The sequence below is a fragment of the Sceloporus occidentalis genome, unplaced genomic scaffold (assembly GCF_023333645.1).
Source record: "Sceloporus occidentalis isolate IW3139 unplaced genomic scaffold, rSceOcc1.0.p SCAF_2, whole genome shotgun sequence".
NCBI classification, from domain to species: Eukaryota; Metazoa; Chordata; class Lepidosauria; order Squamata; family Phrynosomatidae; genus Sceloporus; species Sceloporus occidentalis.
In genome coordinates, this window is record NW_028316982.1 from 27,860,637 (window position 1) to 27,876,997 (window position 16,361).

Consider the following 16,361-nt stretch of genomic DNA (forward strand, 5'->3'; position numbering starts at 1 on the left):
CAATCTTAATCATCACCTGAGCATAGATTTCAAGATGTAGTTCTCCCATTCCTGAAACAATTGTCTCTTTGTTCTCCGTGTCAAAATGAACTCGGAATGTGGGATCTTCTCTTGTGAAGCGATTAATACCTTTTGAAAATTTATCCAAATCATTCTAGAGTGGAAGAGAATCCACAAGTGTAAATTAATGTCTTCAATTTTATGACCCAAGGGGCTGACCATCCAATACAATTATTATTATTGTGATATTTATTTATATTCTGCCCCTTTCCCAGCCTGTGACTCAAGATAGGTTATAACAATTAAAACAAGTACAGCTAAAAAATTCACCTCATATGAAAGTTTAGTATATAATTAAACTATCAATAAAATTAAAAACGGTTAAAAGAAGTTAAAAAGAAAGCAAAAAATACACAGTATCTCATTATGCAAGGCCCATTCCCCCTGAGTAGTCATAGAATCATAGAATTATAGAGTTGGAAGAGACCACAAGGGCCATCCAGTCCAACCCCCTGCCATGAACTCTCATCTTGAAAGGCAGCAACACAGAGTGGGACAATTTCAACAAACTCTAGAGGCTCATGAAACAATCTTTAACTTCTCTCAAGGAAATGTTGATATTAGGATGTGAATAGCATTGAGCATATCCATGCATACTTTCTGCTGAAGCAAAAAACTTATTAACATTTGGTAGTAGAAGGGATCTTCCACATCAAAAGACATGGTTTAGTTATTTCTGAACAGACTTGATAAATGCAGTTAAATACACATATTTCATCTGAAATCAGATCACCAACAAACTCTAGAAGTAATGACATCTACTTTTAAAAATAATAATAACTTCAGACTCTTACCTTGTTGGATGGCTTCATTGCTACTGAAATGACAGGATCAGGAACATGAATAGATTCCTAAACAAAGAGAATTAGTTTGAAATAACTATTTGTCAGTATAAAACCACTGGAAATATTCTTTACAAATTTACACTCAAATTAATGTGTGCTCAAAAACTACGCTTGTATATACTTCCCATTAAGAAAACATTCCTAGCAGATGACCATCAGATTTTCTCCTTACCTAATGAATTTATTTACCTACAAAATTCAGGCCTGTTCAAGCAAACAATCTTGATATAATTAATCATGGTTTATTAAAAGAATACCCACATATCTCTTATGCCATTATTCATAATTCAAAACTTCCAGATTTTGTTAAACCACAGTTCTGCATTAGAGATTCAGATCCTAGTTTAATAATTTGGTTTATAGTCAGAGGTTTCCAGTTTAGAGGTAATGGAAAGCTGTGGGTTTTATAAACCACAGAAGGTTTGTATTATGCCAGAGGGAAATGCATTTAGGCAGATGTCTAGTTGCTAGTTTGACATTGATTGTTATACCTGAACTGGGCCCTTGATCCTCTCAAAAAATATTTTGACCATTTGAAGGTATGAATTCTCTTCACTTTGGCCATGCTCAGGCAATATTTTATATCTAGCATCTTTAATGACAGGGGCATGAGATATAGGTAGCTGGCTTACATGAAGTCTTTTTGACTTTTGTCACCTTGGGGCTGGGGAATGAAATGGCTCAGAGAAATCCTGTGTTCAGGTAAGTGTGGGATCTCCCTGTTTCATTCATTCATGTCACTATGTTGGTTGAGCAGAGGCCAAGATACTTCAAGCCTACTTTGTGTCTCTGCTCTCTGTCTTGCTGCATGCAGCCCATCAGAATACAAGAGGTTAATAATCTCCTAAAACAGGCTATTGAAATTCCTTCTCCCTTGAAGAATATTGGGATTTCAAACAATATTGTATACCTAACGATCTGATAAAGTCAGCCCTCCATAGCCATGGATTCAAAATTCCAAAAACCAAATCTTGATTTTGCCATTTTATATAAAGTACATTATTTCATTATGCCATTGTATTTAATGGGACTTGAGCATCTACGGATTTTGTTATCCATGGGGTTTTCTGGAACCAATCCCCAGTGGATACTGAGGGACCACGGTACTTAAATACAAAACAGAATGGTATTCATTGCAATGTAAATTCCTGACCATGCCCTTTCATGAAACAATACTATAGAGTTTTCATTCATATAATCTTACATACTATGTTTTTAGTTTGTAAAAGTTTGTAATAGCTGTAAAAGAAGTCTTAAAAATAAATACCATTTTCCTAAAAGTTTCTTTTGTAATGAGGACATTTTGATTTTGTGGAAGACAACTGAGTATATTTTTAAGAATTAAGGGTGAAAGCCAGTGAAAGCTTTACATTCACTGCTTCCATTGGAAGAATGCAAACATGGTGAGCCTCCTTCTCCAAAAAGGTCTTAAAATCTGTTCTGGAGGATCTGAAGACGCTTTAGAGCAGATCTGCAGGAAGCTGCTGAAGATGGAAAAGAGGGACCACGTCCACTGACTAAGCAGTCTCCCATTAATACAACTCTGGATACTATCCTAAATCTAAAATAACAGCAGCTCAGTTAAGAAAGAACTTACCATGGAAAGGTCGGTGCTAGACTTATCTGTAAATGTATCACCACTGGCACAGTCGATGCCAAACAATGCACAGATATCGCCTGCATAAACTTCTTCCACATCCTAGCAAAGCAAACAGTATTACAGATACACTTTACAGTATTAAGAGTGATTATTAAAGAAATGGCGAGTTAACTCCAACGCTGATTCAAGTGAAGCCTGCTTGTGCTGAACACAGGTTGGTTAACCATTCTATAGCAGTAGTAAGGGCTGCATATCAAATTTATCTTGATTATCAGAAAAAAGAGATTCATCCAAACAAGTATAAAAACATCCAGAACGTAAAACGAATAAATTTAACATGTACATACAAAACACATGGCACTCATACTGATAGAATTACCAGCATAGATGCATAAAGGAAACTGGCTCAGCATTTCCCAACCACTGTCTTCAGTGGCGTGAGCCTTCTCATTAACAGCATTAAATTCAATCTTAAAGAGCAGCATCTGCAAATGAGCATGGATTTAGAATTCTGTTTTCCAAACTAGTGAATAGCAAGGGTGAATTAAGTGACCCTTTTGGCAAAATGTGAATGGCCTCTCCTGGAATCTCTCGATGCAGTAATTCACCTTTCAAAATAAATTGCAGAGCCCCTGTACTGTTTGTGGATTTGCAAGTTGCCTGTCAACTCATGGTGACCTCATTAATTTCATATGGTTTTCTTAGGCAAGGAATACTCAGTAGTGGTTTTGCCAGTTCATTCGTCTGAAATACAGCCTATAGAGTATCTGGTGTTCATTGACAGTCTCCCATCCAAGTACTAACCAGAGCTGACCTTGCTTAGCTTCCAAGTTCAGATGGGATCTTGTGCCTTTAGGATATTTAGGTCTTCAACATTAAAATATACATTTTTTTTTCAAAACCAAAAGTGGACTTTCCATTTCCATTTTTGTTTTGCTTTCCATTTGGTAACACATTTAGACTGTTCCTTGACTCCCAGAGTGTTCAAGAAACAGAAAACACCTCTGGACATAGCACATTTGCCCACCTCTGGCACAGCCCCAATTTGTTCTTGAACCAAAACCCACTGCTAAACTGTTCAGTTTGTACTGGAATCTGCTAATACACATCAGCCAGCAAAAGTCATCCATGAGACATTCATCTTACCCTACCAAGTTGGTCAATATGTAAAACTGACCAGTTAGATAATTAAAAAGGGAAGGAGTGTCATGAGATGAGTAGCTTTCAGACAGGATAAGTAGATGACTGGTCATATGAGATACATTTCAAGGAAAGAAAAGAAAAAGGGATTTTTACTATCTGCAACTCCTGAGAGTTCATTTTTTAAACGGAAGCAGAATTAATGAATGAAGAAGCACAATGATATTGTTTTTACAGTCTAAAGATTAAATTCATTGGCTAAAGATCATAGGCTAACTGTGCAGAAAGAAACTGACCCTGATGCCCATTTGTAATACTGAAATCTTTTACAGTTTATTCATTTTGCTAAGAAAATGGTTGGTATGAGCCAGAAGACAGACAGAGGCGTGTTTTCCACTAGCAAAACAATATTTAAATGAAAAGCAGTAACAGCTGGGCAGTAGAAAAAGACAGAGTAAATAATTAAAATAGTGCTAATTTTCCTAGCCTACAGCCTAGGTTGATATGTAATCTTTAAAGAGGGGCATAATTTAAACAAAATGTTGTGGAACAGATCGTCCCAGAAGGTGGTGGGCTCCCCTTTGTTGGAGGGTTTTTTTTTATGGCCAATGATCAGGGATGCTGCAACAGTGGATTCCCTGCCTTGATTAGAGATTGGATTAAATGGCCTTCAGGGTCATTTCCTACTCTTTGATGGATCAGCAACAATGATTCCTTCTATGGATTCATTCCTGCATTAGCTGAGACACAAACAAAAGCCTCCTTAGAACATTAGCATGAATAGCAACTAATGCACTTGTAAAAGAGATCAATCACTCAAATAAGTGACAAAAGTATCTCACTCCCTGCACCACAGTGTCAAAAGATTTTTTTTCTTTATTCGTCTTTTTTTTCCTGATTCCTATTTGCCTAAAATATATAAGGAGTGGAATCGTGACAGAGCTAGTTCTTTGCCCTCTGCAGGATGAATCCCTTTGCCTGTGTCCCAGTGCACAGGAGAAATTGACTAAAGCAACATGTTCTCAGAATCAATAGCTAAAATAAGGGGCCAGATGAAGGGCCAGCCCACACCATACCCATTTTATTACACTGCTGAACACAAAAGCAGGGGATACACTAAAACCAAAAGGCTGTCTTTTTTAGAGGGGGGAAAAATTTAAAACCGTATAATGTGGAAATAAAAGCTCATTGCGCAATCAAGGAATTTACCATTCCAACCACCTCATTTGACTAGAAGGGCCTTATTTTTGATACAGATGATTGGATACAGTGTCTTCTTTTCTGACTAAAAGAGTTTGTTTACAGTAAAAATATCTCACAGATTAGACAGAAGTGCATTCTAACTGTCATCACACTCACCTGCATCATGTCTGCATGCATGCGGACAAGTCTCTGCACCCTCACCCTTTTCCCAGTCCTGGTGTTGTAGATATAATCAGTTTTCTTCAACATGCCTTGATAAATACGAACATATGTGAGCTGCCCAAACCGTCCAGCCTGCAAGTGGCACGAAACAGCAGTTTGTAAATCAAGACAGACAACAAGCTGCAAGAACTAAAGATGTCAAAAGAAAATCAGTACAAAACAACCTGAAATAAATGATCACTATTAGTGATCTTTTCCTGGTTTTCATGAAGACACTGCCTACTAATTACATTCCGCCCGCGCAGGAGCACATGGGGCAGCGCGTCCCATTTGGATGAATGGGCTGCGCGCCCATGGTGTGTGCACGCTACCGCGCTGCCGCATGCACGAGCCTCATTCATTTGAATGGGGATTGAGCATGCGTGGTATTTGGCTTACGCAGGGGGGGGGTGTGTGTGTAAAAGATCCCTGCGTAAGCCAAGGGCGCACTGTAAATTCAAAAACTCTGTGTACTACCCCTCCCACACACACACCACCCAAAATCCCCAGAATAAACTTACCTCAAGTTTAAATGCCAGGCCCACGAAGGGCAGGGAATTGTCTCTCACCGAACTCAGCAATATCTTGGATTTTTCCGTAGAATCCCTTGAAGAAAATTAAATTTTAGTTCAAATTCCATTATGTTAACATTGCTTATCCACCTGCACATCTTGTGGTGTTATACTGTATTTTAATCAATTTTCTCAACATGACCATGGGAAGTGTAAAATGGGCATAAGTCCTACAACAACAATTCTGTTACACTGTCTACCATCTATCTATATATCAGGGATTGGGAATGTGTGACCATCCAGATGTTGCTGGACAGTTTCCATGCTTCCATGAGCTGTAGCCAACATGGCCAGTGTAACAGCAAGAGTTACAAGTCCAACTAGAGGGCTAGGTGTTCTCTGTCTTTGCTCTCCAAAGTGCTGTAGTGTAAGACTGCTGAGGGAATGGATTTTAATAGAGAGCTATTCTACTTTCCTTAAAAAAAATTGCTTCTCATACGGTTGGGCTGGATGAAATTTAACATTTAAAAAAATTGTACCATCTGTGAGTTTTAGCAGTACTATTTAAATTAAGGTTGATGCATGCCACTTCAAGTCCAAGTATTGGAAGAACGGTGGGACAGAAGCCATAGGGAAAAAGGGGAAGAGACTAAGGATTGCTTTTGTCCCACTGTCACCTCTCTTCAACCAGAGCTTGCAAGTTTTTTAAGCACTATAAAAGCCTGCAAAGCTAGTTTACTTAAGATGACAGCTGGGGAAGAATCCAGACCTCGTTTATAATATCACCTTCACCACTACAAAAGAATGCCTGGTCTATCTTCAGCCAACTCTATGCATCTGGAAAAAGATTCAACAGGACCTTCCCCATTGACCCAATCAATCTTGTAAACTGAATATAGGGCAGTATATAAATACAGTTGGCCCTCCATTTTCGCAGGGGATTCATTCCAGACACCACCACCCGTACGTGTGAAAATGGAGACTCGCTGATATTCAAGCCCCATAGGCTTGCATGGGACAGGTACCCCCGAGTGTGTGTGGAGTGCACACCGCGAAGGGCACGCCCTATTGAATTTAATGGAGGTTGCCCCTCTGTGAATATTCAAGAACGCAGATCTCAAGTCTGCGAGAACACAGGGGTGACTGTATTAAAAAAAAATGCTATAAATAAATAATGTGTTTTATAAGCTTCATGCTTTAAATCAATTGCTACCATAACTGGCTATTGTTTGAACTAGCTAAAAACTGCCTCTCTGATTAATAATTGGGGATGATAACAATTGAAAAGATCCAGAGCTTTTGATTTTGTAGGTGTCTGCCTAGAAATTAGTTGCTACATGGTAGAACTGGGAAAAGTGTGTCCAGACATATTGCCAGCTGCAGTGAGAAACTGTGGATACACATGGACTAGAGAGAGCCATTTCAGATTCCCAACCAGTTATGAAGCTTACTGGGTGAATTTGGGTGACAGCATTTGTTTCTGAGTGTTAAATTGACTTATTTGTTAAAATTAATCTGGCACCACTTGCCTCTTTTGCTTACAAACTGTTTAGTTTTTTTTAAACACACACACACACAATTGTCTGCTTTACAGCAAAAACATAAAAGAATAGGTAGAAATCTTATGACATGCAGGACAAAGTCCCAGTGGTTTCAAAGCAAACTCATATAGGACAACAGTTCACGTTCTGGGGTGAAAGCTTCATGCCATTTTCATTCTGGCTTTTCTTTTCCAAGAATAAGTAGAACGGGATACAAAACATGTATCCATATGGGGGGGGGGGGGGGGGTGTCAGCATAACCCAAAGGTGCTTTACCCACTTTCAATATGCATACTCACTCTTGATTGCAAAGGGCATAGTTTTGCACTTCTGAAGGGTTTGGCAGGTATTCAAGAACAGCATCCAGCAGAGGCTGTACACCTTTGTTCTTCAGAGCACTTCCAACCAGCACAGGTGTAAAGGATTTACTAAGCGTTGTTCTTCTGATTGCAGACTAGGGAGAAATAAAACGTTTATGCATTTAGAATTAAGAGAACCAGCATGGTGTTGTGGTTTGAGCATTGGACTATGACTCTGGAGAACAGGGTTCAAATCCCTACTCAGCCATAAAATGCTCTATTTCGGCATACATACTTCCCAAACCTAATCCCCTCCCATGGCATACAGTATATGCCTCTCAACCCCAATCTCCTCCCAAGGTTTATTGTAAACCATAATAAGACAATTTTCTCTCATTCTTCTATCTCCAGTTTCTTTCCCCACCTTACCTCAGGACACCCCAATATTCTCTCTAGCTTAGCATTTCACAGTTGTTCGTCAGGCCATTCTGCGTGTCTAAATATATATTTTTTAAAATTCACAAACATGTACTTCTGCATATTGACCAGGATATCCCCTGTGTTTATAGAAACTGCTACCTTATTTTTGGATGGTCCTATTTTGCTTCCAAATCAACACACACTCAACCAACTGCACTTGCTATTAGAAGGAATGATGAATCTCCAGGAACCGGCAAAATCCTCAGATACCCAAATTAGCTGGATGGCCCCAGAAGGGTAACGGGTTACATTATTAGCCCTCCAACAGAATGGCTGATGTGTTTTAACCCTTGGGAGCAAGAGAGCACTCAGCAACTCTTAAAATGGGTCTCCTCATGTCAAGTGTTGTGTAAGAGGTGGAATAAAGTATAAATCTATTGCATAACCCCATGAAGCATTTCCCCAGACCACAAAGTCATCAAAGGCTAATGAGGGTAACAGGAAATTTATTTCCAGATTCAACGCTATATTTTCCATGCTCATCAAGTCCTCAAGCCAACTCCAGTTCTTGTCCAAGTGGGTTCAGCTACGGTGAAACAGTGTCTGCTTACACCAACTGCCCCTGAATTTAGATACAAGGGGATGGTATATACTGTCAAGGATTTTTATCTGCAAGTAAACCTGAGTCAAAAAAGAGCATCCACCGACATTAGATTTTTGCTTAGGAATAAATGTAGAAATGCAAGTGCACATCTAACATTTATAAATTCAGAAAAAACAAGGTGACAGATGACCTCCAAGATCTGTCACAGCTCCGTCCATCACACTTAGCAGCTGGTCTCCTTCAGCTAGTGATCATCCTCTACAGTCATCTGTGGTTATTAATGCCTGGTAGTGAAAGGCTGCTGCTTCCCTGGATAGCAGCAAAATGTCATGACAAAGATATTGCAGACACATGCCGTACAGCACACACTGCAAATGAGTTCAGCTCCTAAAAGCAATGAAATGTGATGCCTCAATACACAAAGCTATCTGTGCATGATAGCTAGCTATATAAGCTTCCCATTAAAAAAAACAACCAGCAGTCAAAACAACTATGCTAAAAAATTTCCTGCCCATTAATCATAGTTTGTTTATCCATTTACAATTATCATCCAATAGTATTTTGAGTTATTTACCTATTTACACTTATAATCCAACTATGGTTTTGTGTTATAGGCCACATTTTCTTTTTTTTAAAAAAATCTCTGTTATAACCTGTCCTTTCTATAACCTTTGAAGGTAGAGGATGAACCAAAAATCTTTACCTTCAAATCAAAACTTGCTTGTATTTTTTCTTGTTGTGAATGAGCCACTAACTGTACTTCATTGCAAGACTATTTGCTACTTGAAGTCATGGTGCACAACAATTTGCACAATCTGAGCAAGTGAAACAACAGCTGAGCTGAGATTTGAGGGTAGATGTTTCTGATTCAAGACGAAACTATCTGCTGATTCGGTTAAGAACAGGACAGGAAGTGGAGGCTCCCTGTGGCTGTTAGAACCACACGAGAAGAGAAGAATACAGAACATGGCTAATCCATGCCCTTTGAAGGCCTGTTTGCCCAATGGGAGTCATCAATGTAGGTGCAATCATATACCCTAATTCAGAGAAAGGCAACACTTCTTTTTGACTCGTCGCTCCACCTTACATCTCAGGTGGATGCGACGGTCAGGAGCACCTGTTATCAGCTTCGGCTGATACGCCAGCTGCGTCCCTACCTGAGCCGGGGGGACCTAGAAACAGTAGTACACACTCTGGTAACCTCTCGGTTGGATTTCTGCAATGCGCTCTACATGGGGCAACCCTTGTACCATACCCGGAAGCTGCAATTAGTGCAGAATATGGCAGCGAGACTGGTCACTAATACACCTAGGACCAGTCATATAACACCGGTCTTAAAGGACCTACATTGGCTGCCTATTCGCTTCCGGGCGCAATACAAGGTGTTGGTTATAACCTATAAAGCCCTAAATGGCTTGGGCCCAGAGTACTTGAAGGACCGCCTCTCTCCGTACAATCCGCCCCGCACGCTCAGATCCAGCAGGCAGCAGCTACTAAAAGTTCCAGAGGCTAGATTGAACAACACCACCAGAAGGGCCTTTTCGACCTCGGCCCCCATCCTCTGGAACGCGCTGCCTACCGAGCTCCGTTCAGCAACCTCCCTGGCCCAATTCAAGAAGGAGCTAAAGACGCTTCTCTTTAGGCAGGCTTATCCCTAAGCCTCTGCCTTGTGAGCCCTTCCCCCCTCTGTTAAGTCCCTGTTAAGTCCCTTTGTTAGTTCCCCTGTTAGCCATTGGTGAGTCATCTGTGATTTGGCACAGACTATTTTTACTGTATTGATGGTTTTAATATGTTGTTTTAATAATTGTATGGATGTCTGCTGTGAACCGCCCTGATGTTTCGAAGGGCGGTATACAAATAAAGTTTATTTATTTATTTATTTTATTGGTTTACAGCCCCCAGAACCCTCCAGTCAGCACAGTCAAAGGGATATTCTGGGAGCTGTAGTCCAAAAAATTATCTTTGCAAAGTTCTGACCTAACCACTGGTTCATGGGCTATATGAATGGTTATGTCACTGACAAGAAGTAAAGCAGAAGAGGCCTGCCCACATTCTGCCATGTTCACATTAGCTCACATGGCCCAAAACACCATTGCCTTCACGCATATCATTTAGATTGGTCGTTACCTACGTATATCTAATATCAAAGACAATGTTCAAAGGTATGCCTTCCTACCAGAAGTTAGAAAGATTTTGAGGGAGACTCTAACTTACAGAAATTCACAGCCTACATGGGATGAGAATTCTGGGAGATATTTTCAAAATTTTACTTCCTACCGTGTATATACAAAATAGAAATAAAAGTTCTGCTCCAAAGTATATGAATGCTTTATGCCAAGCTGACCACTGGTCCACAGGGTCTAATCCTGTCATCTCTTGCGCCATACTTGTTCATCTGTTCCAGAACCACCAATAACTCCTCAAATCCTTAGGAAGATGTCTCTCTCAGCCCTGCTACTTGAGATTCTGGAGATGCCAAAGACTAGATCTTAGATCTGCTGCAGGTAATGTATAATTTCTGGCACTAGGAAATGGCTCTTCCCAAACACAGAAGGAAGGGAATGTCTCTCTTGTTGCAAGCAGAAACAACATTTGGCAATGTGAGCCCTGAAAGTAGCTCATACTTGGAAAGACAGCTAAAATGGCTTACTAAGATCAGTTCAAATCTCATTTTACTCATTAATTCACCTGGTAACAACTGGTATGGTATCCCTTCTCAACTCAGTTCTGTTCTTTTAAAGAAAGAGCTTTACAGAATGATGTACAGTTGCCCCTCCATATTCTCTAGGGTTAGGGGAACAAGACCCCCATGAATATGGAAAAACCGCAAATAACAAAAACACTGTTTTTACCTGAGAGGACACCTCTCTAGGAATCTCTAGGTCCTCCAGTGCAACTCTGTGGTCAATGTCCAACATACACTGACCATAGAATGGCACTGGAGTAGCTACAAATGGTCTTTCAGTGCAACCTTTAGTTAAAGTTGACCACAGAGTTGCACTGGAGGACCTAGACAGTCCTAGAGAGAACATATTAATGAAATCCGTGAATAATCAAATCCGCAAATATCAAAGCTGCAAATATGGAGGGATGACTGTATTGTTTTCACTGAACTGTTTTGTATCCTTTTTAAGTGTGTTTTAAAATTGTGAATAGTTTAATTCTATATCAATTGTGAACTTTGTACATTTTAGCTATATTGTAATTGCTTTCAATTGTAAGCTGCCTTGACACCCAATTTGGGGGAAAGGGTGGGATGTAAAAAGTTGTTAATAATATCAACAACACTATCTGTAATAAAGAGGCTAACAAAGCTGTCATACAAAGCTGTCTTAAGTATTATCAAAATTATGTACAGTAGGCCCTTGTTCCAGGATCCCCTGTAGATATCAAAATCCATAGATGTTCAAGTCCCATTAAATACAATGGCATATCGTAAAATGGTGTCCCTTATATAAAATGGCAAAATCAAGGTTTGCTTTTTGAAATTTATATTTATTTTAAAAATAATTTCAAGCTGTGGATGCTTGAATCTGTGAATTTAGAGGGCCAACAGTATATAAAATACTTGAAATGCTCATCATGATTTTAAGAAGCATGAGTATGTGACTGTAGAACATGGACTCAACACTGATCTAAGGCCAGGGTGACAATAACTTAGGGTTGTGGGGGCTGCATTGTCCCTCTTCAAACTGGTTGAGGGCTGCACCTTACTGCTACCACATAATTCTGCTGCCAGAAAAATCTCAGGATTTCCACCGGGAAATATGGTGTTGTTTCACAAGAAAATCACATGCCCTTAGCCATTTGTAGAAGCTTGATTCTGCATCATTTGCCAACAGAATTGCTGAGATTTTGGTGGTGGTAGCATTTGGGGCAGTAACAAGAATCCAGGCTGGTGGCAAAGAAATAGCCATGGGGAGCACAAGTGTTGCCCAATTCCAATCTAAAATGCTTACTCCTGTATAGGAACACAGAGTTGGAAGGTATCCCAAGGACCATCTTGCATCTGCAACTTGCAACCCTAGGGCTTGCCAGGGTTAACAAAAAAAATTGCTCCCAAATGCCCCTAGGAGAGATGGGGGCATTTCACCATATTTTTGCCTCCCCCCCCCCTCACTTTCTGTTTTAAAATAGGCTTCTCTTGGGGGTTCAAAATATGCTGAAAATACTCCCCAAAGATCCTAGTGGGTATTTGGGAGTTTCCCTAGCTTTCTACAGTTGCCTACCTGTGATCTTGTCCAACACTTTGCCAGTGTAGGAATCTACTGCTAAAGTACCCCTAGAAGTGGTCATCTGACTTGTTCACAAACCTCCAACAAATGTTAGATTAAGCCCTATGAAAGCCTCAAACCTTGTTTGCTTCTTTATAAGCAGAACACAATCTATACAGAAAACATGGTGGAAGCCACAAATTCTAGTACATCAAATGTCACTAGTAACTGTTTTCAAAACAAAAGAGATATTAAGTCCCATTACCTTCAAGTCAGCCACTGTTGGGATCTTCTCTTCAAGAAAAAGTTCCCCAAGCTGTTCATCTATGTTTGCAACACATTCAATCAGTTCCTGGCGGCGATCCACTGACTCTGCTCTGAACTCAGGAGGAATTTCATCATATTTTACAATCTGGCTAAAGAGACAGAGTGGATGGGAAGCCACATCAGCATTTAGCTACACAACCAGATATTTAAGAAATCTGGCAATCCTCTGTACAAACTACAGCAGCAAATTTAGACTGTTTTTACAAATGGCATATTTTCAGTTGATTTTGCCTCTGTACAAAGAATGAAATAATTAGGTTGATTTGCATACACATTTGAGTTAAAACTGTTTAAACAAACCAGTAATTACGGACTGAAGCTGCTTTGTTTAACACTAAAGATAGTTAATATTCACCATAGTTCATTGGTGTTGACAATATGAGAATTGTGGCTAAGTCAAAGCTTCTATTCTGATCCTCCAGTCACATGGGAATAGACTAGCAGGGGGCACATGACCATGAGGCATCTCGTGGCTTGTTCTTGCACATTTGTGTCACACTAAACTATGATGGCCAGTATGCTAGAACTAGTCTTAACTGTGGTTAATACAAACCAGGGTTTATTAGAATGCTTACATTAGATATATTTAGGTGGTGGTGCCCATTTAACCATCAGTGACGTTTAAGACCAGCAGGGAAAATTCACACAGAAAAACAGGTGGCTGTGAATATGTTTTGCTTAATAGACTAGGGTTGTAACATCTATTATAATCCTTGCTTAGTAAGCTAAATATTAACTGGGGGGGGGGGTGAATCTGCTTGGACATCATGAACCAAATATCTTCATATTTAAAAAGCGTTCACACCCCTTACCCAAAATCACCATCAAAGTACATCGCTTTTTCTTCAATCAGATCGATAACTCCTCTGAAATCTCCCTCCAGTCCCATTGGAATCTGAATAAAAGCAGCATTGTGATTCAGCTTGGATCTGTGAAATTAAAAATGAATAGAATTTTCCTATAAAATCACAACAACAGATAGCATTTCCTACCATGAAAGCCCACTTCCTTTTTAGTACAAGCCCACTTATCCCCAGAGACACACTACGTACTAAGATTCCAGATCAAGAGGAGAGAATGGCAGAGCACCAAACAAGAGCTCCTCCACATTGACTCCAAGATTTGTCTAAGGAGATTTCACAATCTCTACGGTGTTAGCCTGAAAAGTAAATTCTACATAGGGGATAATATCAAGAGTCTATGGCTCAAGCATAACTATGAAAGAAGAAGACAAAGTTCATGTGGTGAGGTATGGTATCTGTCTCATGAGTGACAGTCATAAGAATTAAAAGGGTCACTTAGCAGGGAGTCTTCAATCCATTGCATACGTGACACTCACTGCTGAACCAATTACTCACCTATCCACTATTAGACATGACATTCTAGTCCAAAACATTCCACCAAAGATGCACATATTTTGTCACAGCATTTTAAAATTGTTTAAACCAGTTTGCTGTCTTTTTTTTTGGCTGGAGTTGGAATCTTCTAATTTCATTGTTCATACCTGAGTTGTTGCAGAGCTCTGTTTGGGCTTGAACCCATCCGATCTAGTTTGTTGATAAAGGTCAAAAAGGGGACATTGTACCGCTTCATTTGTCTGTTCACTGTCATTGTTTGGCACTGAACTCCCCCAACAGCACATAGCACCAGGATGGCACCATCAAGAACTCTCAGTGCCCTCTCCACTTCTATAGTGAAATCAACATGACCTGGAAGTAAAATAAACATTTCCATTATTATTTAAAAGCTTCTAGTTAACTTAGAATTCCTGCTAGTTTTGAATATGAGTCTCTTTTCTGTTGTTCTGTATGACTTTCAGAAATGGAGAGAAGGACATGCATGTGCAAATCATCATTTTATCAGGTTTAGCAAATATACTTCCAGTAAATTGTCTTTGAAAAACACTCTGCATTATAAAGTGTTTTTAATTTTGAGATAAATCATTCTATCATTTCCTCAAAGCAAGAAAGCAGGAAATGATAATCCATTTTTTGTAAACAAATCCATCCCTCCCTCCAAAAACAAAACAAAACAAAAAACTAACCAGTTTAATTTGAAAGTTGAGGAATATATGATTTACATTAAATACAGGTGCCTTGGTGGTGCATTGGTTAAATACCTGTACTGCAGCCACTCACTCAAAACCACAAGGTTGTGGGTTCAATACCAACCAGGGGCTCAGGGTTGACTCAGCCTGGCATCCTTCTGTAGGTCACTAAAATGAGTACCTAGCTTGTTGGGGGCAATTAGCTTACACATTGTAAACCGCTTAGGGAGTGCTTAAGTGCACTGATAAGCAGTACAGAAATCTACTTGCTATTGCTATGATTTGAACAAAGCTTACATCAATTTATTATATTAATAACCTGCATTTCTTCCATGAGGTTCAAATTTATCAAGCAAGTAAATAACATGTACCGTTCATAGAAAGATATGTCCAAGTATTGTTGTGACTTATTTTCAGTTTTAAAGGTATTATTAATACCAATAGTACTACTAAGAAAAGACAGTACTGACAGTCCCTCTGAACCTTCAGGGAGATTTACATCTAAATGCACATGCACAAACAAACTTTTGCAACCAATCCTATTGGAGTACCTTGGAACAGGAGTGGTGAAAAATACAGGGAACCCCGAGATATTAAAAAGCATTTGATGGGCTATAAAGCCAGCTGCACTCCTTTAATATAACCAGGGCTGGGAACCTCTACCCCTCCAGATGTTGTTAGACTACAGTGCCCATCATCCCTCACCACAGGCCACAGAAGCTGGGGGATTGCAGTCCAGCATTTGGAGGGTCACATGTTCTCCATCCCTCCCACAAAGGCTTATCTCTTCAGCAATAAGCTCTGCTCCATATCTGGACTGTACAGATTGGGACTGGTAATCTCAACCACAAAGATTCCAAGTCTAGTCCACACACACAGTAGTTGGGTTACAAAGTCATAGCCTCAGTTGCATCTGTAAAACAACTGAGAGTGAGCTAAGAAACAGTTTTATAAACCAGATATGATTTTGGCTGTAGGTCAAAATCATGCACTCTTAACTCCGGAAACATTTCGCATGCCGAATAGAAATAAGCTTAGTTCATATACCAGGGGTGTCGATTATGTTGATGTTAGTATCTTTCCACATAGTATAAGTTGCTGCAGACTGAATTGTGATCCCTCGCTGTCGTTCCAACTCCATTGAATCCATGACAGCACCAACCCCATCTTTCCCTTTCACCTAAGATGAAAAAACATGTATAATCATTACTACAAGTCAATGCATTTCTTCCTATACACCTATGCCTATTTGCATGAACCATGTTTCTTCTCCAAAACGTCTTATAGATTGCTGCAATCAGAATTATCCCATTGACATCTAGAGCAATAGAAGGCACCTGTACTATTC

The 16,361-nt window shown here is 39.7% G+C and overlaps 1 protein-coding gene across 1 annotated transcript in view; it reads right to left on the reverse strand.

The window, feature by feature from the left end:
* LOC149318074 (elongation factor G, mitochondrial-like) overlaps window positions 1-16,361 on the reverse strand; it is a 38,534-nt gene that overhangs the window by 20,830 nt on the left and 1,343 nt on the right. Inside the window, exons 3-12 of the mRNA XM_089508960.1 lie at window positions 16,061-16,193; window positions 14,471-14,675; window positions 13,779-13,895; window positions 12,905-13,055; window positions 7,402-7,556; window positions 5,571-5,655; window positions 5,005-5,142; window positions 2,503-2,604; window positions 855-911; window positions 17-154 (exon numbers count right to left, since the gene is read on the reverse strand). Of these exons, the coding sequence (XP_089365086.1) occupies window positions 17-154; window positions 855-911; window positions 2,503-2,604; window positions 5,005-5,142; window positions 5,571-5,655; window positions 7,402-7,556; window positions 12,905-13,055; window positions 13,779-13,895; window positions 14,471-14,675; window positions 16,061-16,193 (1,281 nt within the window). The remainder of the gene's footprint in view (window positions 1-16; window positions 155-854; window positions 912-2,502; window positions 2,605-5,004; window positions 5,143-5,570; window positions 5,656-7,401; window positions 7,557-12,904; window positions 13,056-13,778; window positions 13,896-14,470; window positions 14,676-16,060; window positions 16,194-16,361) is intronic.